This window comes from Bidens hawaiensis, unplaced genomic scaffold (genome assembly GCF_021521415.1).
Source record: "Bidens hawaiensis isolate Kalapana, Puna unplaced genomic scaffold, B.hawaiensis_p1.1 tig00020413_1, whole genome shotgun sequence".
NCBI classification, from domain to species: Eukaryota; Viridiplantae; Streptophyta; class Magnoliopsida; order Asterales; family Asteraceae; genus Bidens; species Bidens hawaiensis.
The window spans coordinates 247,379-271,665 of NW_027493107.1; the positions used below are offsets into that span (position 1 = coordinate 247,379).

The 24,287-nt window shown below is 35.7% G+C and overlaps 2 protein-coding genes and 1 pseudogene across 3 annotated transcripts; 1 reads left to right on the forward strand and 2 right to left on the reverse strand.

The window, feature by feature from the left end:
* Positions 1–4,321: 4,321 nt before the first annotated feature.
* Positions 4,322–7,727, reverse strand: LOC143560584 (heat shock cognate protein 80-like). Its single transcript, XM_077048861.1, has 3 exons — positions 7,562–7,727; positions 6,367–6,508; positions 4,322–6,281 (listed from the first exon to the last, which is right to left on the reverse strand). Exons 1-3 carry the CDS (start codon positions 7,682–7,684, stop codon positions 4,444–4,446), a joined length of 2,103 nt encoding a protein of 700 aa, XP_076904976.1. The 5' UTR covers positions 7,685–7,727; the 3' UTR covers positions 4,322–4,443.
* A 4,477-nt stretch (positions 7,728–12,204) lies between these two features.
* On the forward strand, positions 12,205–15,180 carry LOC143560585 (heat shock protein 90-2-like). The gene is made up of 3 exons (XM_077048862.1): positions 12,205–12,392; positions 12,999–13,140; positions 13,238–15,180. Exons 1-3 carry the CDS (start codon positions 12,270–12,272, stop codon positions 15,070–15,072), a joined length of 2,100 nt encoding a protein of 699 aa, XP_076904977.1. The 5' UTR covers positions 12,205–12,269; the 3' UTR covers positions 15,073–15,180.
* Positions 15,181–15,290: 110 nt separating this feature from the next.
* LOC143560586 (calcineurin B-like protein 3) lies at positions 15,291–20,234 on the reverse strand (annotated as a pseudogene). The gene is made up of 9 exons (XR_013140146.1): positions 19,902–20,234; positions 19,656–19,810; positions 19,463–19,548; positions 19,325–19,384; positions 19,124–19,232; positions 18,983–19,035; positions 15,736–15,809; positions 15,543–15,655; positions 15,291–15,459 (listed from the first exon to the last, which is right to left on the reverse strand). The product of XR_013140146.1 is annotated as a calcineurin B-like protein 3 (transcript).
* Positions 20,235–24,287: the final 4,053 nt, after the last annotated feature.

The following is a 24,287-nucleotide window of genomic DNA, read 5'->3' on the forward strand; positions in this document are numbered from 1 at the left end:
AGAAAAAGGCAGGATCTTGATCTACTCGATTATGTGATTGCTAGCTTGATTATAACTTCGTTTCTTGCACAATTCACGAGAAAATGGCACGTCGGTTCGTCACGACTATTTGGCACGCTTCTCAAGGCTAAGTGTGTGAAAAATGGAGGTGTGATGGGATGAGAATGGCTCAATCCCGTAACCCTCTATTTATAGGCAGAAACTGCCTCCCATCGCGATACGCGATGGGTTCCTTGTGACCCGTCGCGTATCGCGACGCCGCAATGTGACGCCGCCTTATCTGCTCGTGATATGTGGCATGTCATGTTGTGCCACGTGTTGACACGTGGTTGGACACGTGTCCACGTTACTTAGCAAGGTCATCGCGATACGCGATGATCTTGGTGGCTAGATCGTAGCGTATCGCTACGCCGCCCTTTTCTGGGTTTGTGTGCAAGGCCATTGCGCTACGTGATAGGCTTATGTTTTGCCCCGTTGCGTATCGCGATGGGTGAAGTTTTCAGAATATTCATTTTTGGTCCATATACTTTCTAAGTTAGTATTTTAGGCTCAAATTTTATAGGGTAAAAGACATGGTGTTACACATTATTTCCTTAACAAACGAACATGAACAATGCCTTGTTCGTGTTCGTTCGGTTCATTTACAGCCCTACTCGAGCTCGATGAGTAATACTTAAGCTTGAACTCGTTTAGGCTGGCGAGCCAAAGGTCACTAGCCTCACCTTCGGCATCCCCCTTCTTGCGATTAAGGTAACGATTTCGGGCATGGCCAACTCTCATAATGTAATGGGTACCAATACAAATAACTAGGGCGGAATAGCTGTTATTCGTAAAACCCAATGTAGATTGTCGCAAATCGGTGATCCCTACGTTATAGGTTTTTTAGGGTAGATTTCATTTTCTTTTTTATATATAAGTTATTTTAAAAGCCCATATTGTTTTTATATGTATTTTCTAATTGATTTTTGTTTATGTTTTATTATATCTTAGAAGAATTTTATTTTGGAGAGTAACTAAATATTAAAAAAACTTAATTAAATTTTAATTTCCATCTTAGGTTTTTTTTTTAATTATTAATGTTTCATTAAAAATTTTGGTTTGTTCGTTTTTATTTAATCAAATGTTTTTTCTATCTTTGTATTATGTTTAATTAGAAAATAAGTTAGTTATATTATTTAAGTAAAATAATATAAAAAATGGTTGAAAGATTTATGGGATGATAGATGACCAGTGTAAGGGTTTAAAGACGGACGCACGGTTAAAGGGAGAATGACATAGAAGAAGGAGAACGCTAGAGGCGCTTAAGGGTATAATGAAGTGGAGAAGAGAGAGTGTGTTAGAGATGGTTAGGGGCGATTGATTTGAAATATGTGTGTTCATGCATCAATAGAAATAGAGTTGCCTACATATTGATATGGCAAGTGACGAACATGAACCGGATGTAGAGAAAGATAATTAAAAGTAACGAAATTGATGGAGATCTAAAAAAAAGGCTAAAATAAAAAGATTTTATGGGGTTTAGTTAAAACAACACAGTATTGATGGGTTTCGCTTATATAATTCGAGATGTTATATTTACACACATGTATTTATCTTATTAGTGTACTATGATACTAGCCCGTGTTACACACAGGTGAAAAATATTTCAAACGTTATATATATTTAGATATCATAAGAATTCTTTACCTTGTTATCTGTAAAACCATAAGATGTAGGAAAAAAATTGTATAAATGGTGGAATGAGAAATTGTTATATAAATCATTGAATCGTTAAAATAATAGTCATAATAAAAAAGGGAACACAAAATCAGTTATAAATAATTAATTGTGGTCAAAATCGGTTTTTAAATCATTTGAAAGGAAATAGTTGGTTATGATTATAGAAAACATTAATTGGTGAGGTTATGATTCTAGAAATAAAATAGTAATTAGTGAATTATGTGACAATTCTATAAATAGAAATTGGATGACTTGGAAGCCTATTTGGACATGCTAGTTAAAGGCCATGTGGATATCTTGTATTATTTTAACTAGTTTTAGGGCCCGTATAACACATGAGATTATCCAGATTATAAATTTACAAGTAAAGAAAATAATTGCATAATGTATATGAAAAAATGTATTACATCTATGCTTATATCTATACTATGTGTTTATAAATTGATTTTATTTATATCACAAAATGATTTTTTTTAAATGAATTTAATAAAAAAAATTACACGTGCAAAAACGTACTCAAGAGCGCTCCTTTTGTTGAAACTTTCATTGTCAGTATTATATATGTATAATTGAAAGAACATGAAGTAGACTTTTCATACAATAGTCATACAATACTAGTTCTTACAAGTCAACCTAAATATTGAACGATCCTTAACTTTATTGATATATTTATCAACTTATAACCCATAAAAGGAAAAGAGAACACTAAATTGTAATGACGGATGTTCTTCAAGAACTATGTGTTTTCTAAGATAAACCATGAATTTTTTGATAAGTCTAACAACATAAAAAATAACATGTTAACTCATTAAATTTTGTGAATATTTTGCTTTATTTAAGCATGGTTTTGCATGAACCCGCAAAATTCTAACTTTCATCCGTTTGACATTTCAAGTCAACACTTTGAACCCGTAACAAATTTGTCAATAAATTTATTTGCATTCTCAAAAACTTTTAAAAATACTTAGATTTCTCATTTTTGACACATGACAAATTTTGATCCAAATGTAGTTAACTTGTACCAAACAATCTATTTACTAATTTTTACTGTAAAAACTAAATTTAAGTTCCACAAAACCCGAAACAATCCTTGATAAAAAAACCAAGAAATTAAATATGATATACTTTGTTATATATGAAAGTGATTGTTACGCATTTACTAAATTAACCAAAAAATATATAGTTTATTAAATTAACCGAAAAATAATTTGATAGATTTAAAGCATATTTTTATAATTTAAAATTTATATGACAATTTACAATAATAATAATAATAATAATAGATAAATGGATTGATTTTAAAAAAATGGATCAACTTTTAAGCATAGTTTTATGATTTAATAATTAAAAAATTACTTTGTAAAAATGAAAGCATGTTCAAGTTTTGTTTTTCTTTATAATCTTCAACAATATACATAGTAAAATATGTTAATGATAATACTTGAAATTATATATTCTTTTCAATCATTAACAAACATGGTTTGTTGTTAATTTTTGGATTTCAACAAGTATTTTGGAATATATAGTAAAATAATATGTTAATAATTTATTTTTATTAAAATGTATAAATATTTTATAAATAAAATGTAAAAGGAAAGTGAATATGAACATGTATTATGGTTAATTAAGATCTTAGTTTTGGAGAGAAAAAAAGTTGTGATGTTTAACCATAAATTGACACGTGTAATAATTATTTTCTTTTATTAGAATAGGTAGATAGTATAGTAAGATTGATTTTTAATCTCAAATATTATCTTTTGGTCGCTGACGGTCCCAACTAATGAATTGGCTGATAATGCTCCCACATTTTATCATATTTGTTCCTAACGGTTCGCGACTAATAGATTTCTAACGTCGTTAGTTGCAGGTCATCGGAAAAAAATTTTGTCGGAAAACTCACATTTTTTCCAGAAAACTCAAAATTTTCGTTTTCAAACATCTTTTTAACCATAGATTAGACCTTTAGTAACTTTGTTATAGTAAAAACCACAATTATTGAGGTTGTTGAAATTCTGTAACCATCATCGGAATCGGTTGGTGGTGTTAAAATGATGGTGGTTGGTTGGTGGTGAGTCAATTATAATAACTATATAACAAGTACTTCACTTTTTTAAAATTTTTAATAAATGTATAACCAACAGTATATTACTATTATACTTATTTATTTAGTAGTTATTAGATAAATTTAGACCTTCGGACGAGCTATTAGATTAATTTAGACATTCGGACGAACGTTCACTGGCGTTATTAGATAAGGGTAGCTAGTTTTTAGATTTAGAGAATTCGTTGACCGTTCAAAATAAAATTTTAACCTACATACATACATCAAAATATCAAGCAACTCACTAGGCGAAAACATCAAAACACACATCAAGATATCAAGTGAGACACAAAATAAAGGACTAACAAAACACACATGGGCTTGGCTAACAAGCTGGTCAGTCCAACTTCAACTTAGGCTTGAATTTGAAACAATTTAAATCGGCTCTTTTAACTTAAGAGCTTCTTCACTTATTTATATTCAAATTTTAATAAAGTTTTGCTTCCAACTAACTTGTGAAAGATATTTCCATTTCAGCACTTGTTTACAAAAATAACACCCAAGTTCAAGAAAATCTAAATAACAAAAAAAATAAAAATTAAACCAGAGTAAAAGGGGCCAGACTTATGAAAATCCAAATTCAATAGAACTAACTGCAACATAAATGTGCTTTAAAACTCACTTTAATCAACTTCCTCCATCTTACTCTCTGCATCACCATCAGTTTCCTCAAGAGCAGGCATGTCAACATCACCGTCACCACCGTCCTCATCGATGCTCAAACCGAGCTTCAACATTCTATGAATCCGGTTCCCAAACATGTTCGGGTCATCCAAACTGAAACCAGAAGTTAACAATGAAGTCTCAAACAACAACATAACCAAATCCTTAACCGACTTATCATTCTTATCAGCATCAGCCCGCTTCCTCAGCTCTTCCATAATCGGGTTCTCAGGGTTAATCTCCATAGTCTTCTTGCTCGACATATACCCTGCCATGCTCGAATCCCTCAAAGCCTGAGCTTTCATAATCCTCTCCATGTTAGCGGTCCACCCGTACTCACCAGTTACCAAACAACACGGGGAATCAACCACGCGGTCTGAAACAATAACCTTTTCCACCTTGTCACCCAACACATCTTTAATCACCTTACACAAACCCTCAAACTTTGCTTTCAAAGCTTCATTCTTTTGCTTCTCGTCTTCGGTTTCATTAAGCTTTAATCCTTCCTTAGTTGCAGAAACCAACTTCTTTCCTTCAAATTCCTTCAACTGACCAACCGCGTACTCGTCTATCGCGTCCACCATGTACAACACTTCATACCCCTTCTTCCTTAACTTCTCCAAAAACGGTGAGTTTTCAACCGCCTTCTTGCTTTCACCAGTAATGTAGTAGATGTCATTCTGGCCTTCCTTCATACGAGTCACGTAGTCTTTCAAACTAGTCATCTCATCCCCGCTCTTGGTAGAATGATACCGAAGCAATTCAGCAAGTTTGGTTTTGTTTTGGGTATCTTCATGTATACCCAATTTAAGATTCTTAGAGAAAGCTTCATAAAACTTGTTGTAATCCTCCTTGTTTTCAGCAATCTCCTGAAACAGTTCAATACACTTCTTAACCAAATTCTTCCGGATCACTTTCAAAATCTTGTTTTGCTGCAACATCTCTCGGGAAATATTAAGTGGAAGATCTTCAGAATCCACAATACCCTTTACAAAACTCAAGTATTCTGGTATCAACTCCTCACAATTGTCCATGATGAACACACGTCGGACGTATAGCTTGATGTTGTTCGGCTTCTTTTTAGTGTCAAAGAGGTCAAATGGGGCACGTTTGGGAACAAAGAGGATAGCTTTGAATTCGAGTTGACCCTCGACTGAGAAATGCTTGACCGCCAAGTGTTCTTCCCAGTCGTTGGTTAAACTTTTGTAAAAAGCAGCGTATTCTTCCTTTGTAATCTCTTCAGGTTTCCTCATCCAGATAGGCTTTTGTTTGTTAACCAAGTCCCATTCATGTGACACTTCTTTTATCTTCTTAGTTTTCTTTTCTTCTTTCTCTTTTTCCTCGTCAACTTCTTCAACTTTTCCTTCTTCGTCCTTCTTCTCGTCTTCGTCTTCGTCTTCATCATCAGAAACCTCTTTTTCAGTGGTCTTCTCAATCCATAGAGAGATTGGGTAGCTGATGAACTCTGAATGCTTCTTGATCAGATCTTTAAGCCTGCGCTCTTCAAGGTATTCAAGCTGGTCTTCTTTCAAATAGAGGGTCATTTTGGTCCCTCTGCCAATGGATTCACCAGAGGTGTCTCGGGTCACAGTAAATGACCCACCAGCTTGCGACTCCCACACATATTGTTCATCATCGTTGTGCTTGGTTGTTACCACAACCTTATCAGCAACAAGATAAGCAGAGTAGAAACCAACACCGAATTGTCCGATCATGCTGACATCAGCACCAGCTGCAATGGCTTCCATGAACTCTTTGGTGCCGGATCTTGCAATGGTACCCAAATTGTTCACCAAATCTGTAAAATTGTAGATAGTTACAATTTATAAAGTCATTTATTTTAACATTATATAAGTTGGGCTTAAATAGTAGTATTTTCTTACCAGCCTTGGTCATTCCAACTCCGGAATCAACGATGGTCAACGTGTTGTTGGTCTTGTCGGGAATGATGTGAATGAAAAGCTCGGACTGTGCATCTAGCTTGCTCTTATCGGTCAAGCTTTCAAAACGGATTTTATCCAGAGCCTAAAGTGGTATAAAAGTAATTAATTTTGATACAATGATCTGTTGATGACAGTTCTTGAAGTATGCATCATATGATCATAAGAATTAAGATGCAACACAAGAATCATGATGTTAATCAAATAGAAAGAGACGAAGATGTTAACTAACATAAATGATCTAATGCATAAACTTTACAACAAATACAAACACAAAGTTAATTCAGATAAACTCTCCAGACCTTTTTGCCTGTGTTTACTAACAATTTATTGACTACTACAAATTCATGTAATCTGAACGATACAGTCTACATGTCAGAACCTTATTCATAGAAGACATACTGCGACACGATAGAGTTGATATGAACTGCTTTTAAACTATTTGCAACATGTATACAAAATAAGAATTCCACTCTGTTACAGTTACCATTCTAAATCAATCATAGTATCATAGCATGCTTGATATTCATAACCTAATTAGGTAATCAAAACAACAAAAGGTTCTTAATGTCTAACCTAGATAATGATATGATAACATGCAGAACAGGTAAAGCTGTTATATACACTAATAATTATAATACTATCATATAATCTCAGATTATATAAAATTATTAAAACTACTGAACCATTAGAATCTTAGTCGATTTTAAATAAGTATGAGTTTAAATCAAATTTCTAGTAATAAACAACTGGTTATCCATAATTACAAGTTTATTAGGCATTAGATTAGACTTAATAAGATAATAAAATAATAAAACTAATAAAATAATAAAACTCATCAATTTTCCGGCCTATTATCATCAGGTGTTCATGCATAGCTTTAAACAATAATAATAATAATAATAATTGTTATAGTAATAATTAGTTGATGATAATACAATCAATTATTAGGTGATAGATGTAACAACCTAATCACAGATCTGCTATGAATCAACGATGTATAATTTAATTATCAATAACAACTGGCACTAAATTACGGAACAGAGTAAACCGATCGAACACAAGCGAAACGAAGAAAAACATAAGGCAATTAAATATATATATATATATATATATATATATATATATATATACTTACGTCGGAAGAGTTGCTAATAAGCTCACGGAGGAAGATCTCCTTGTTGCTGTAGAAGGTGTTGATGATGAGACTAAGCAGCTGGTTGATCTCTGCTTGGAAGGCGAACGTCTCAGTGTCAGCCATTAATGAATCAGTCAGTAAAGAGAATTGAGGATGATTTACAGAAGAAGATTGAAGGTTAAGGTTATGGTGAATGGACTGGACTGGAATGCAATGCAAAGTGAGGTGAGGTGAGGTGAGGTGAGGTGAGGTGAGGGGTGTAATTATAGAAGAATGAACCAAGGGTTTCTAGATCCTTCTATACAGGAGGAATATTATTAATTTGACTACGGAATTGTTTTGTTTTTTTGGTGGAAAATAATATAATGGAATGGAAGGTGGAGAGAACAAAAGTGCTTCAAAATAGGTGATTTTATCTAATTATATATTTTTTGTTTTTAAATTAATTGTAAATGTAAATGGATAAACTTAATATAAATAAAAGATAACTCCCAAAATAGGAGGGAGAATATCAAATTAGTTCAAAAGTGATTTTAATTACCAAACTATTAGGGAACGTGAGATTGGGAATCGTGACGTGAGTTTTGTTAACCAGTCACAGATTGACACGTGTAAAGGTGACGTGAAAGTTACAACCAAATCTGTCTGAGCCGATAGTTTTCTAGCCAAAATCTTTTTCTCATAAATTCATCTCCTCCGACGCATTTCAGGTGAATTTCGTCTCCTACGAGAAATTTCAAAAAAGTTGCAAAAAAAAACGATACTTTTCCAATGAATTTAGTCTTGTTAGATGATTTTCAAAAAGGGGTTAAAAAAACGATAATTTCCCAACGAATTTAATCTCCTCAGATGATTTTTATAAAAGTTTTAAAAATATGGCAAGTGTTAAGAATGTGGTGGGTGGTGGTGGTGGTGGTGGATGATGGCGATGGGTGGTGGTGGTGGATGATGGCGGTCGGCGGTTGTGGTTGATGATGGCGGTGGGTGGTGGTGGTTGATGATGGCGGTGGGTGGTGGTGGTGAATGGTGGTGGTAGGTGGTGGATATGATTTTCAAAAAAGTTTTATAAATAACTATTCTTTTTATGTAAAAAAAGATAACTTTCATCTAAAAACAATCGAATTTAAATAATTTGTAACAAAATCCATCTTTTCTGACAACTCTTCTTTTTATGCAAAAAAATATGAAATTCACCTGAAATGCGTCAGAGGAGATGAATTTATGAGAAAAATATTTTTGCTAAAAAACTATCGGCTCAGACAGATTTGATTGTAACTTTCACGTCACCTTTACACGTGTCAATCTGTGACTGGTTAACAAAACTCACGTCATGATTCTCAATCTCATGTTCCCAATTAGTTTGGTTGGACTAGTTTGGTAATTAAAATCACTTTTGGACTAATTTGGTCTTCTCTCTACTATTTTGGACTATTTTGGGAATTATCCCATAAAAGCATGATAATTAAAATTATTATTAGAGTAATTTCCCTTTGCTGGATTTGCATATATTTTCTTACTTTAATGACGACAAACAAAGAGTGTTTTAATTGGTTTGTTTTGTTGTGGTGTGATGTTTATGTAAGTACATAAATATATTGATTCATGGTAGGATCTTGATTTGTGTCTCAAGTTTAGAGGAAATAAAGGTGTCGGGTTATATTTGAAATTAAAAATAAGTCGTGTAAGTTGGGGTTGTCTTGGGAGGATTTACACAACTTTCAAGTGTAGTGCATTGTATTTTCTCGTTTTCTGATGTAGAGTGGTCTTTTGATGTATTTTGGTTGTATGTTTGGGTGACTAGCGTCTAATGACACATAGGGTTGTATATGAAATTACTTAGCTTATGCTAGTGTGTTGTAAGATAATATATATTCATGTAAGAGGTTACAAATAAATGGTCTTTAAGTTATTCATATTCTTTTATATAGAAGATGAACATGCTTTCAAAGAACTTACATGTGTTAGAACATTTTCTTATAGCCCACTAACCAGATTGACACGTTTATAACTTGGTTATCACATGCCAACCCAGTTGACACGCTTAGATAAACACATTAAACATGTCGTGTTTGGGTTACATGATATTAAGTGAGCACATGCTAGTGTTAATGCTTTCAACGTATATATCAGTACTAATCGTGTTTCGATTAGATAATTCAACTTGTCAACCCATAAACCAACACAATCGACACCTCTTATCTAACCACATATTGTCGGACCACTTGTATTACACAGATGGGACGAAAATTTATGTAATTTCAAATATTGATGGACAACTTGTATAACATAGGCTTCTGGAGTGTGGTATTTGAAACTCAAAATAACTCGTATAACATAGGCTTCTGGAGTGTGGTATTTGAAAATCAAAATACTGTCGCTTTAATCGTCTGATAAAAGACAACAAACTCATGTTCAAATACTAACAGTTCCAACATTTTTTAAAAATAAATATGATGTCATCCCACAGTGACAAACATGTAAGACTGACGCGGTTCGTCAAAGTTTGTAGATACATAGACAAATCCGCTCACATTAGGCAGTGTTCTAGAACTCGCTAGGCGGTCCCTAAGCGGCCAATCCCCTTGTAAGGAGTACTCGGGGAGTATTTGACTTGTACTCGGAGATGATAAATATAACATAAATAATTATTGGATATTATATATATGTTAAGACAAGTTGATATTGGAGGCCGAGTAATCTCGAGTACTCCGACTTTTGACCAAGTTGGACCTTGGCAAGTAATTGTGCCTGAGTTGGACCCTGACGAGTAATGGTGCCCGAGTTAGGAAAATGTGTCAAGGTTGATGTCCGAGGACCTTGGAGTCACCGATTCCAATGACTTGGAATTTGACTTTTGCAACATTGATTATTAGTGCCATACATATATTCTTTTTTTGGGGGGTGGGGTGGGAAGGGCTTCTTTAAAACTAAAAGAATTAAATGGCAGGGCAAAGTGAAAAAAAAACTATACATACTAGGGGCATTTACACAATAATAGAAAGTGAAAGGGTTATTTATATAGATAATAATAATAAATAAGGAATTCATGTAATCTAATGGGTCTACTACCAATACATATAGAAGGATCTAGAATACAAACCCTCTTAGCTAACCAATAGAGAAGTCATTGTGTTTGGATTAGACAAGTCAACCCGTCAACTCGTTAACCAACACTATTAACACCTCATATCCAACCAAATATCGTCCAGATCACTTGTATTACATAGATGAGACGACAATTTTTATAATTCGAAATATCATTGCACTGCTATGCTCACATAACAGAGGCGTGATTTGCGACATGAGAAACTCAAAATACCGTCGCTTTGCTTGTGTAACACAAGCGAGTTCCAACATTGTTTCTGTTAAGTAATTATACCGTCATCCCGCATTGACAAACATGTAAGACCGATGGTCCATCAAAGTTTACGGATACATAGATGGATCCGCTCACATGTTATTTTGAGGGCTTTTTTTAAACTAGAAAGATCCATACTTTGTAGGTATATACGGACAATAATAGAAAGTGAAAGGGGTTATATTATAGGGAAAATTCCTAAAATAGGCGTTTATGAATACTTTTTTCAGGTTTTAGGTGTCATTTCAAACAATTCCCAAAATAGGTATTATAAACTAGTCGTGACGAATAGTTTATGATTGTCAACGAGTAGTTTGTGTAACCAATAAAAGTTTGCCACGTGTCTATAAACTAATCGTAACGACCAGTTTCACTAATCATCTACTCGTAACGATTAAATAAGTTTAAAGCCTCGTAATCAACGCACACGAGTAAATAAGATATCCTTTAGTCGTGACGAGCAGATTATAAAACCTTAAGAGTCGCGAGTAGTTTATCAAACTAACCATGACAATGAGTTTGATTACCAAATGCATCGAACAGGTTTGTTTTTCAAAACACTAACCGAAATGGTTAGTTTGTTTGGTCAACTAGTCGTTACGGTAGATAATGGTCAACGATTACTTTACATCCATTATACGAGTATTTTATTGGTAATTAACTCGTCTCGATAAGTTTACCTCGTAAACATTACTCATACGAGTAGTTCATATCTAGTTAACTCGTCCTGACTAGCTTACCTTGTTTATATTCCCGATACGAATATTTTACTGGTAATTAACTCGTTGGGATAAGTTTACAAGATTTACATTACCGATACGAGTAATTTATTGGTAGTTAACTCGTCGCGTCTAGTTTACCTTGTTAACATTACCGATACGAGTAGTTAATTAGTAACAAACTCGTCTTGACTAGTTTAACATAACAATCTACTCGTCTCCATACTTTATAGCCTAAACTAGTCATTACAATGTTGTTTTGAAGTTCTTGGGTTTATATAAACTACAATATTATCAATTTCTTCCAACATATTATCCATACAATGTTGTTTTGAAGTTCTGGGGTTTATATACTTTGTAGGTATATATAGACAATAATAGAAAGTGAAAGGGGTTATATATAATAATAATAATAATAATAATAAATAAGGAAGTCGTGTAGCAATAGAAGGATCTAGAATAGAAAACCCTAACTCCAGCCAGGAGCCATTATATAACCTCCTTCCTTCCGCCTCCCTGAAAGATCTATCCATCTCATCTACTACTACTTACTTAACCAACCCCAATTTCTCTCACAAATCTTCATCTTCTTCTTCTCTGTCAGTTACTACTTACTAGCTCTCATCCATCAATGGCTGACACTGAGACGTTTGCTTTCCAAGCTGAGATCAACCAGCTGCTGAGTCTCATCATCAACACCTTCTACAGCAACAAGGAGATCTTTCTCCGTGAGCTTATCAGTAACTCTTCCGATGTAAGTTGTCTACTTTTACTTACTTCTTCACTTCGATCAACGAATCTGTTCGATTTTACTGCTCTGTTATGTTACTGTTTCTTGTTAGGTTGTATCTTCTAATTTATATTATAATAATGATGATCTAGCTTTTAGTTATAAGGATGACATAATTTTCTGGTTATTTTCTCTTTTGATTTATTATTATTATTATTATTATTTGTTACTAGCTGGTATCTTATTATTTACATCTCAAGGATGATCTAGGTTACTTTATGGTTTAAATGTTTTGAAATATAATTCTAATAGATAGTGTTTGTTAAACCCTAGATCTTTCTTTCATGTAAAAATTTATATTAGTTTTTTCTATGAGTAAATTTTCTGAATTAAAGAGTTTTTTTTATGATTATCAGGTTTTATAACTAATGATGTTGCTAATTTATATATTTTGAAAGTTGTTTGGTAGTACAAGTTTCCTGCACAATCTGAACTAGCTGTATTTTTTGTATTAAGTTTATTGCTTAGAGGATATGATATTATGTCAACAAGTATAGTAAGAGGGGTTTAATATACAATTTGTATCAGTTTATTTATATGTGTACTTAACATGATATTAATTATTTATAGGCCTTGGACAAAATCCGTTTCGAGAGCTTGACAGACAAGAGTAAGCTTGATGGACAGCCAGAGCTCTTCATCCACATCATTCCTGACAAAACCAACAACACATTGACCATCATTGACAGTGGAGTTGGAATGACCAAGGCTGGTAAGTAATTAATTATATAAACTGTTATCCATACACAGCTTTAAGATTTACAAAAAATGGTATTTTAATACTAATCATATGTGGTTAATTGTTACAGATTTGGTGAACAACTTGGGTACCATTGCAAGATCTGGAACCAAAGAGTTTATGGAAGCTATTACTGCTGGTGCTGATGTTAGCATGATTGGTCAGTTTGGTGTTGGTTTCTACTCTGCTTATCTTGTTGCTGATAAAGTTGTGGTTACAACCAAACACAATGATGATGAACAGTACGTATGGGAGTCACAAGCCGGTGGATCTTTCACTGTTACCAGAGACACATCTGGTGAAAATCTTGGCAGAGGGACCAAGATGACTCTTTACTTGAAGGAAGACCAGCTTGAATACCTTGAAGAGCGTAGGCTTAAGGATCTGATCAAGAAGCATTCCGAGTTCATCAGCTACCCGATCTCTCTATGGGTTGAGAAGACCACTGAAAAAGAGATTTCCGATGATGAAGACGAGGATGAGAAGAAGGAAGAGGAAGAAGGGAAGGTCGAAGAAGTTGACGATGAGAAGGAGAAGGAAGAAAAGAAAAAGAAGAAGATTAAGGAGGTGTCACACGAATGGGACTTGGTTAACAAACAGAAGCCTATCTGGATGAGGAAACCTGAAGAGATCACCAAGGAAGAATATGCTGCTTTCTACAAGAGTTTGACCAACGACTGGGAAGAACACTTGGCGGTTAAGCACTTCTCGGTCGAGGGTCAACTTGAGTTCAAGGCTATCCTCTTTGTTCCTAAACGTGCCCCGTTTGATCTCTTTGACACCAAGAAGAAGCCAAACAACATCAAGCTTTATGTCAGGAGAGTCTTTATCATGGACAACTGTGAGGAGTTGATTCCTGAGTACTTGAGTTTTGTTAAGGGTATTGTTGATTCTGAAGATCTTCCACTTAACATCTCCCGTGAGATGTTGCAGCAAAACAAGATTTTGAAGGTGATCAGGAAGAACTTGGTTAAGAAGTGTATCGAGTTGTTCCAAGAAATTGCTGAAAACAAGGAAGACTATGCCAAGTTCTACGAAGCTTTCTCCAAGAATCTTAAATTGGGTATCCATGAGGATTCCCAAAACAAAACTAAGCTTGCTGAGCTTCTTCGTTACCATTCTACCAAGAGTGGTGATGAGATGACCAGCTTGAAGGACTATGTGACCCGAATGAAGGAGGGTCAGAACGACATTTTCTATATCACTGGTGAAAGCAAGAAGGCGGTTGAGAACTCTCCGTTTTTGGAGAAGCTAAAGAAGAAGGGGTATGAGGTGTTGTACATGGTTGATGCTATTGATGAGTACTCAGTTGGTCAGTTGAAGGAGTTTGAAGGTAAGAAGTTGGTTTCTGCAACCAAAGAAGGTCTTAAGCTTGATGAAACCGAAGACGAAAAGCAAAAGCAGGAGGAACTGAAAGCTAAGTTTGAGGGTTTGTGCAAGGTGATGAAGGATGTGTTGGGTGACAAGGTTGAGAAGGTTGTTGTTTCTGACCGTGTGGTTGATTCACCGTGCTGTTTGGTTACTGGTGAGTACGGGTGGACCGCCAACATGGAGAGGATCATGAAGGCTCAAGCATTGAGGGATTCAAGCATGGCTGGTTATATGTCTAGCAAGAAGACCATGGAGATCAACCCCGAGAATGCTATCATGGAGGAGCTGAGGAAGAGAGCTGATGCTGACAAGAATGACAAGTCCGTTAAGGACTTGGTTTTGTTGCTGTTTGAGACTGCTTTGCTTACCTCTGGGTTCAGCCTTGATGAGCCCAGCACTTTCGGTAACAGGATTCACAGGATGTTGAAGCTTGGTCTCAGCATTGATGATGATGCCGCTGATGATGACAATGACGTGCCTGCTCTTGAGGAAGCTGATAATGATGCCGAGAGCAAGATGGAAGAAGTCGACTAATTCTAATAAGTGTTGCTCTTTTATGTTTAATTGTTATCGTTTTGAACTATTTTATTTTCGAGTGTCTTATTTTTGTTACTTCTATGAAATGTTTTTGTTAAGACACAACATGGTTTTACTGTTTACGTTGTCGTTGATGACACATGTGTTGGTTTAGAAACATGTCTTAAAAATCAAGTTAAAGCACAAAAACAAATTTCTTATTTCATGTCTAAATGTCTAAAGCAAATTTCTATATGTGATGTTTATGCACTTAGAAACAAGAATGAACTCATGAAGCCATAACTCGCCCAGACTAGCAGCTTGTGTTGCGAAAGTAAATCGCGCCTTTTACATGTCTTCGACCCGTGAGTGAAAACAAAGCTTGGGAATGTTGTCGTTATGTCCCTGTGTGAAACCGAATTAGAATTCAACCATTGTCACTTAACCCAATGTTTTATAAATCAGAATGATATGAAATCTGAGCTTACTTTAGATATTGGAGGGTCATGTTTTTTAAAATGGAAGGGTGTCTCAGGACAAGGTTTCTCCATTCTTCTTGGTCTATTTTCCCATCATGTTTCGTGTCAGCTTCTTCAAAAGTCTAAAAAACAAAGTACAAACTAATCATTCGGGGTTCTAAGAACACATGTTTTGACCTGTTTCTAGAACTAGAAAAACTACCTTGTCAATGATACTCTCTATAAGGACAGATTCATCCCTGATTCAGCAAGTGTAGCCACCACCATCTGTTTCACCTGCATATCCATTGTTTCACATTTGGTTTCAATGACTTGTTTGATGAAAATGTTACTAGCAGAAATTGACCATTAAGGGTTATTTTCATATATATATACACTAAAATAGAATACCCAAACTAAACTTTAAATATCATATGTACCCGACTAATTCTATGTACCCATTCCACCCTTCTCAGATACAATATTTTATTTGCCTATTGAGGACTCAAACCTAATTTTTATTAATTTTGAAATATTGCAATTTACTTCTTTTTTTTAGTAAATGTGTTTTATATAGTGCGGTAATAGTATTTATTTAAAGATTATCTTGTTGGGTTATGAAGGCCTTTGGGCCGGATTTATTAGAAGGCCCGGTTTTGGCTCCTAATTATGGTTAACCCTAATCTTGTTTATTATATATATCCCATCATGTAATTGTAATCTTGGTTCTGAGCTAATAAGAAAACCTAGTTGCAGCCCGTGGACGTAGGTCCCCTCGCGGGGACCGAACCACGTTAAATTCTTGTGTCGTTTATATTTTCGTTTATGTGTGTTTATCGTTGTGCATGTGTGTGCTGTTTCGCTTCCGCGCGCCGCTTTGTTCCTAACAAGTGGTATCAGAGCTTTGGCTCGTTGTTTACACACGGTTTTGCACGGGTATCGATCGAAAAAAAAAAAAAGGTAGAAGAGGCTGGTTTGAGAAGGGCTGCTACAGTGCCGCCGCTACAGTGCCGCGGTGAACAGTATCCGGCATGAACAGTGTTTCCGGCCGTGAACAGTGATTCCGGCGGTGAACAGTATTGTCAGAGATCTTCGTTTTTCTGGTTAACAGGGCTGTTCGGGGCTGTTTTTCAGGGCTGTTTGGGACGGTTTTCCGGGTGATTTTGCAATTAGAATTCCTGTTTTGGACTTCTTGGAGTTGCAGGTTTCACTCGGGCGTTGCAGGTGAAGCACCGGGTCGGGTGTTTCGGGTTTTAGGGTTTTTCTTTGGAGGTTGCTCGGCTTCAGGGAACCGGGTTTTGTGAAGACCATTTAGGTTCGGGTTCAGATTTGTTTGCAAGAGATTAGTCTGAGTACTGGTGATGGATAAACTTGGAGAAAATGGAACCAGCGGGTGTGCTGGTGACGGCATAAGTGAAAAAAAAAATGAGGTTAGTGGCAAGTCATGTTAACTATTGCTCGTTTGGATGATCTTTCGGTTAGGGTTTGAGTTAACTGATCGTGTGTACGGTCATAGAACCCTTGGTACCGCTTGATTTCATGGAAGTTCTACTGTTGTTATAGCTGTTTGCCTGTTAGCTGGTTCGAAACTGTGATTATTACTTCTTGTTCGTTTGGAATTGTGAAGTTATATCTTGTTTGGTGGTGATCAGTGGTACACCATTTGAGAGGTTCATAATCTCGTGTTGGGTAAAGTTATTTGCCGGGATAGTACGAGTGGGGTTCATCTCATGGAGTGTTGGTGTGGCATGGGTTGGGATAACAGGAACAGTGGGAGCTGGGCATAGTCGACTTGGTAGGTTGCGTAGAGGTGAGACATTTTAAGAGTCGATGTCGAAAGGTTTGGAATTCTGCTTTTGAGAATGTATCTGGGGTTGATGCATTGAGACTCAGTGAAGGCGGTGAAGACTCTTGGGTTCAAGATTCTAGTTTGCTTTATTTCTTGTTACTCACTTCAATGAAGCATTTGTTGAATCTTTTAGTTAAAGACTTTTGGAAGATACGGTCTCTGTATCGTCGGAAGAAGTGAACCAACTTCCGAGTTATAAGGTCTTGGCTCGCTGAATCGGGTAGAGCTAAGGGGTTTCAGTTCGCAGACATGAAGCCTGGAGCCACAGTGATGTTAGCTTGAGCGTATTCGGAGGTCTGAACATGTTCGGGGTTTTGGTAACAGTGGGAGCACGCGGTGTGTTCTAGGTTTGTTTCCAAAGGGACGTTGAGTTCGGAAGACTGGGAAATCCGAATGTGAAAATCTCTCCTGGTATAGTCTGCTGATTTTTGGAGAGTGATTATCCTCTGGAAGTCTTTGGAGCCGGTAGTGTGAGTAAGTGAGGGCCGGTTAAGATTGAGGATGAGCCATTGGCGGGTTTTGTCATGGCTGGGTCTGTGATGACCGGATTGGAGCTCTCGGGAGCTTCAATGGGCCTTTCAGGTAACTGATGGGAAGGGGCGCTGCAACTGGTGTGGATTGGTAGAAATCTTAGTTTGTTCCTAGAGAACTGGAGGCTTGGAGAACTTCTTTTGTTGAAGTTTTAGCTTGTTCTTGGAACTGGAGGCTTGGTTGATTTCTATTACTGAAGATTACTAGAGTTACTGGATGAATGAGATTGTTATATTTACTTGGATGGCAGGCTGGAATTTATCGCAAGGCCTTCAAGTGGGAGATTGTTGGGTTATGAAGGCCTTTGGGCCGGTTTTATTAGAAGGCCCGGTTTTGGCTCCTAATTATGGTTAACCCTAATCTTGTTTATTATATATATCCCATCATGTAATTGTAATCTTGGTTCTGAGCTAATAAGAAAACCTAGTTGCAGCCCGTGGACGTAGGTCCCCTCGCGGGGACCGAACCACGTTAAATTCTTGTGTCGTTTATATTTTCGTTTATGTGTGTTTATCGTTGTGCATGTGTGTGCTGTTTCGCTTCCGCGCGCCGCTTTGTTCCTAACATATCTTTACAACTTTAGTGTAGAAATCATGTATTTAAACGAAGTTAAAATATCAAACTTTCTTTAAAATCAGCTTTAAAGAAACAATTATTAAGATATAAGCAAACACTTTAGTCTTTCCTTTTAGAGCCAACGTTAGTAATTCTAAAAAGTAACATAATTTATCAAATAGATAAATAAATATAGCTAAACGCTTAAGGGTGCAAATCTAATATTGTAGGACAGATATTACTGATAGATAAATACAAATTTTAAAGTTATTAATGGGCGGATATGAAATTTTGAAGTTCTAATAAAAATAAGGTTTACGATTTTTTAAATATTTTCTAAGGGTATTAATAATTTAAGTTTATATTGGGTATATATGATATTACATATCTAGGGGTATATATGAAATTCACCCTTCTTAAAACTGCCTATTTTATCCCGTAATCATTGTTGTCCAAACCCGTTATAACTTGTCACCGACCCGACCCCTAACACATTTGGCACCTGTGGCTGTACATGTATATGAATACAACTTACCTCCTGTCTCTCTATGAAACCTTGCTGTTTAAGATCATAAAGCTGAAAGGAAACTGCAATTCGACTTGATATGTATAAGTTTTCACACATGAGAATCGAAGAATAAAACAAGTATAACATGTAAAAACAATTTCAACTTACAGTTGATCTTATCATCTATAGGGGCATTCGGATGAAACACCGAGAGTGCACGAGCAAACTCTTCAAATCCCAAGATTCCATTATGCTTCGTGTCAAACAAGTCAAACACCTGAATTTGGGTAACCCAAAAACATCTAAATTCTTGTTAGACACCACATTTCACTTAGAAATAGACTCTCAAAAGTTAAAAATCAACCATACCCGATCAGCAAACAAGCTCTCCTTTTTATTGGTCTTAAACAATGCCAACTGAAACTTTTCCTGCATTAATATCAAGCAATCAAAATCAATTTCACATTCATACCAAATCAAGTTTCAAACTTCAAAGTTTAAACAAACCTTATTAATCAATCCGTCATCATTGACTGTACTACTACTTATCTTCTTAAACAGCTCATAAAGGGCTTCTATTTCGCTTACACTAACTGCATTACACAAGAAACAAAAAGACCAAAGAGACTTCATGATGTTTAGTATCACCAACAAATGTATGCAGACACATTTATTTTACTATATTAGGTTAATTACATACAAACTGTTTGGCTAGCAAGAACCGCAGGATCATCAAGCCCCTGTGATTGTTTACTCAATTCAAGATCGCAACAGTAAAGCAGGGAAGCACATAAATGCTTGATCCCTTCTAAGCACTGAGACATTGCACTCGTTGTACATCAAAAACTTCCATATCTGTTATTGAGAAAACGCGTATGGATATAGTTAAGCAATCGACATATAAACAGGATAGGGATAAATAAATAATATGAAATACACAGATAACCTTTTGGCCATTTCTTGTTGCTGCTGAAAATTTGAAATCAAACGAACGCACTCGAACTATTTCTGTTGAAATTACATAAACTGAATAAGAATTCTAATAATCTCAAGATCATCGGCACTAATTTAGTTTTTTATGTTATCCACTAGAACAAACTAAATCATATATTAGAGGTGTGTGGGTTGCTTACTCGTGGCAGCAACTATAGCACAGATCAATCATGAGTCTAAAACAATTAATTAAGATCAACGGATTTCACAATCAACAAGATTACTAACAAACACAGAGTTGATGCATTGAAAAAAAACAAAATTAATGTTATAACTAGGTATTATAAGCTAACAAACGTAAACTAACGAACATAAACGAACCGAACATAAAAGAACGAACATTCACGAAAATAAATGAGAGTACGAGACGTGTGTTCATCTTCGTTTGTTTAACTATATGAACAAAAAAGTTAAAATAAATGAGCTTCCCACTAACCGGTTCACGAACACTTGACTAAACATTCAGTTGGTGCCTACAAAAACCTAATAACTTGAATTTAATGTCACTCGCTTCAATAGACTAAACTAATATAATATACGAGAGATGTTTCTGATTTCAAATTGAAAATGAATGACACGCTAATTTATCGATTAAATAATCAAATTCGTAAAAAAAAAAAACAAAAACAATTGACATCTGAATCTCAATCTAACCTAAAACGACAACACGAATCAAACATGACCTAAAAGTTCAATTGAATACAAATTAATTAGACACACATACATCTTATGAAATCTGAATTTGAATAATATTAAATCACGCAAGCAAATTCATCATGAAACGTTGAATTAGAGTTGAGATCTCTAAATGGCAGAAACAGATGAATCACAAGTGATTGAGTTTAGCAATTCGGTCAATTCATTTAACGAACGATTACAATTACAGATGCATCGAAAACGATCGGAATGGAATAAATCATTGAAATTGAAAGATAATATAGAACGAGTGAGTACTAACCTTTTGAAAATTGATGATGTGAAATTGAATTGAAATTGGGGATAGAGATTTAGATTTGAAGCTATAGCAGAATAATAATAATAATAATAATCGAAGAATTCAGATTTAAAAAAACAAAATAAAATGAAAAGAACGTAATGGTAATTGATTAGTTTAGTGTTGGGTTGCACGATAGATAATGATACGGGGCATAACATGGGTATATATGTATCATGTATGTATGGGTCATAGAGGTGCTTAACACGTGACTGTCAAATAGAGACACTATTTATTATAATAGATGGGGACGGCAATCGAACCCTAACGAGACCGGTGCTTGGTTAGATATGGGATTACTACTTTATAAGGTGGTGGTTTATATACGTTGTTGGTGTTACACGAGTATGCTATTAAATGATACCTGAATTGATTACGTGCGTTGAGACATGTATGCACGTTGTTGGTATGACTTATACTCGCAAACATTAAAGTTTTTGTCTTTGAGCGATAAAATAAATGATATTTTAATTTAGTAATATTTGGTTTTATATTTCTAAGCATATTCAATGAGAAAGTTATTAATATGAGAATTAAAATAATAAGAAATGTATTTGAAAATTACTATGAATATCTTTCAAAACTAATAGTTGTAATTGATAAAAAAAAGTATACCCGACATGACTTAGGTCAGGTAGAAAATACAATTTTACAATCAAGTACGTTACTGATTGGTTTCCTAGTTAAACTATGATTCTCACCTATGAATCAATGACTAATTACAATTCGTCTGAGTTGGTTCGTTTTGTTTGACACGAGTACGAGTATTCAAGATAAAAATCACATCCCTAGTTAATGTAACCTTCTGCTAATTTAAATTTGGTTGATAAAAAAAAAGGTGGATGGTGGTTAAATTTGGTTGATAAACAAAAAAGGTGGATGGTGGATTCAAGGGATGTGGCCCATGTGCTACTAAGTAGTAAGTACTACCTAAGCAAAAGTTTATTAGGTTTAATAGCCACATGCATTATATAGATATGCAACTAGGTCCAAGGCATTCAATTATGTGATTAGCTGATTATATAATGGGGTTCTAAGTGTTTTGAGAGGTTAAAACGATAGCGGACAAGAAGCAATCTAGTGCGTCCTTTGATCCTAGTGGTACAGGTCAAGAGCTGGGCGACACAACTTATAAAATTGACTTTTTAATGCGAGTCGTGATAATAGGTCATGGGAAACGAATTCATGTTCCCTTTTCAAGAACAGAGTATGATGCAAGAACATTGAATTCTAAACTGACCTGAGCTTGTAGTTTTGAAAATGAGTTTTATTTGTAGAAGATGAAGATTATATCTTTATTTTTATTTGAATTTAAATTTCACATTTTTATCTTATTTGGTTTACTAATTTAACTTTGTTTCTCACCTACGGTTTATTGTTTCTCACATTTTATCTTATTTGGCGTTGGTGCATGCACCATGTGGTGTTTCCAAAACACCCACTCAATCAGCCACGGATTGAGCAATCAGTGGCGGATTGGTGGGGTGTTTTGAAAAAATATGTTTTTTTTGTCATTTTGTTGTCTTTTATTATTATTATTATTATTATTATTATTATTTTTTGTCTTTTTTATTTTTATTTCTTCATTTTGTTTGTTTTGTATTTTTTTGTTAGTGGGGTATAACCATTTATTATTTTTAACATTTTTTCGGTTTTAAAGTTACATCGAAACAACAACTGTCATTTTGTTTTTTTGTTAGTGGGGTGTAACCATTTATTATTTTCAACATTTTTTTTCGGTTTTAAAGTTACAACGAAACACCAATTTTAAAATTGAAACGAAACAAAATAAACAGAACGAACGAAATTTGTATAATAATAATAATAATAAATACATAACAACGAGTTCGAAAAAAGAAACAACATACAAAAACAAATCTAAAATGCATCACCACCCGCGTCATCATCACCATCTCGTCTACGTGTGGCCGGCCTCCCCTCAGCATTGCCTTCGTCTCGTGGGTGTATGACGTCTAGCGTGCTCCCCTCGTGGTCGAAACGTGGCGCCTGTGCTGTGTACTGGTGACCATACTACTGGGCAGACATAAACCCAACCAGCCAGCCCATCTGACTCTGGAGCTGTGACATCCCCAACTGGATCTGTGACATTCCCTACTCTAGTCTCTGTAGTCGGGAGTCGGTGGCCGCATCCAAACGCACGACGCGATATGTACGCGGAACGTGCTACGGGTCCTCCTAATGTGGTGGCTGTTATGAACACGATAAATTAACGTTAATAACACGAGGATTCAAAAAGAATTTAAACGATAAAACCTAGCGTCCCTGATCACGTCCTCACCGTCCGCATTGTCAATCGCGACGTCCTGAATATGAACCTCCGGCTCCTCGATTGGCGGAGGCTTGACAAGTGGGACCTCGACTTAGGGTGGAGCATGTGGATCAGTGACTAGGTGCAACTTGCCGTTAATTTTCGGATGATGCGCATGCCCTGTGCCTGTGAACGGTCCAACTCTCGCGGGAGAATCGGCGGTTGAATGGGTAGGGTAGGCAGTCGGTTCATGTAGCCCAAACTCACTGCAACCCGCGTAACGTATGTGCCACCGACCAACGACCTGCGACCCTTCCTGTGCCATTAAATGGCGAAGTAATCGCCGAACGCGCGAGCTAGGTTGCAGTGTCTTCCCATAAGCAGGCACCACAAAAAAAAAGGTTGCAGTGATCTGCCCCTAGGTGACAACCCTGTATGGTCAAAGCGATAAGCCTGTGTAGGTACATGTACAAAAACACAACACAACACAACACAACACAACACAACACTACACTATATTATATTATATTATATTATATTATATAACATCCCGTTTTTCAGTTTTGATTAATAAAATAATAATTCTAGTTATTATGAGATGAACTTGTCTTGGGTTAAATAGATGTGGGTAATGGATTTGGATTAGTAAGGAAGGAAGAAAAACCATGGGCTTAAGCCCATGACCCATGGTATAAGTACCATAATTATCCATTAATTCCCTTATTCTCATCCATTCCATACATCATCCAAAACACACACTTAAGCTCTATCTCTCTATTTCTCTCTCTAGCCGAAATAACCAAGAAAACCCGAGCATCGATCCGAGGTAATAACATTATGATATCATATGGATCCTAAACCGCTAGATCTAGTCGTGAAACGACGAGCCGACACCCTCAACCGTTAAAGTCACGAGATCCGGATGAAATCGGGTATAAACCGATTAAAAGACGAGCTTAGGGGTCACCCTAGCTCGGATCTGGATCGAACGGGACGAAAAACGGTGAAAACGATGAAAAACCGGGTGAGATCTCACTTTTCCGGTGAGATCTCGGTTTTCCGGTGATGACGGCGCC

Bases quoted from the DNA above. Each gene is read 5' to 3' on its own strand.
- LOC143560584 (XM_077048861.1), bottom strand. From the start codon at position 7,684: ATGGCTGACACTGAGACGTTCGCCTTCCAAGCAGAGATCAACCAGCTG. The intron at 6,509-7,561 runs GTAAGTATATAT...ATACCACTTTAG, and splicing joins TTATTAGCAACTCTTCCGAC to GCTCTGGATAAAATCCGTTT. The intron at 6,282-6,366 runs GTAAGAAAATAC...ACAATTTTACAG, and splicing joins AGTTGGAATGACCAAGGCTG to ATTTGGTGAACAATTTGGGT.
- LOC143560585 (XM_077048862.1), top strand. From the start codon at position 12,270: ATGGCTGACACTGAGACGTTTGCTTTCCAAGCTGAGATCAACCAGCTG. The intron at 12,393-12,998 runs GTAAGTTGTCTA...AATTATTTATAG, and splicing joins TTATCAGTAACTCTTCCGAT to GCCTTGGACAAAATCCGTTT. The intron at 13,141-13,237 runs GTAAGTAATTAA...TAATTGTTACAG, and splicing joins AGTTGGAATGACCAAGGCTG to ATTTGGTGAACAACTTGGGT.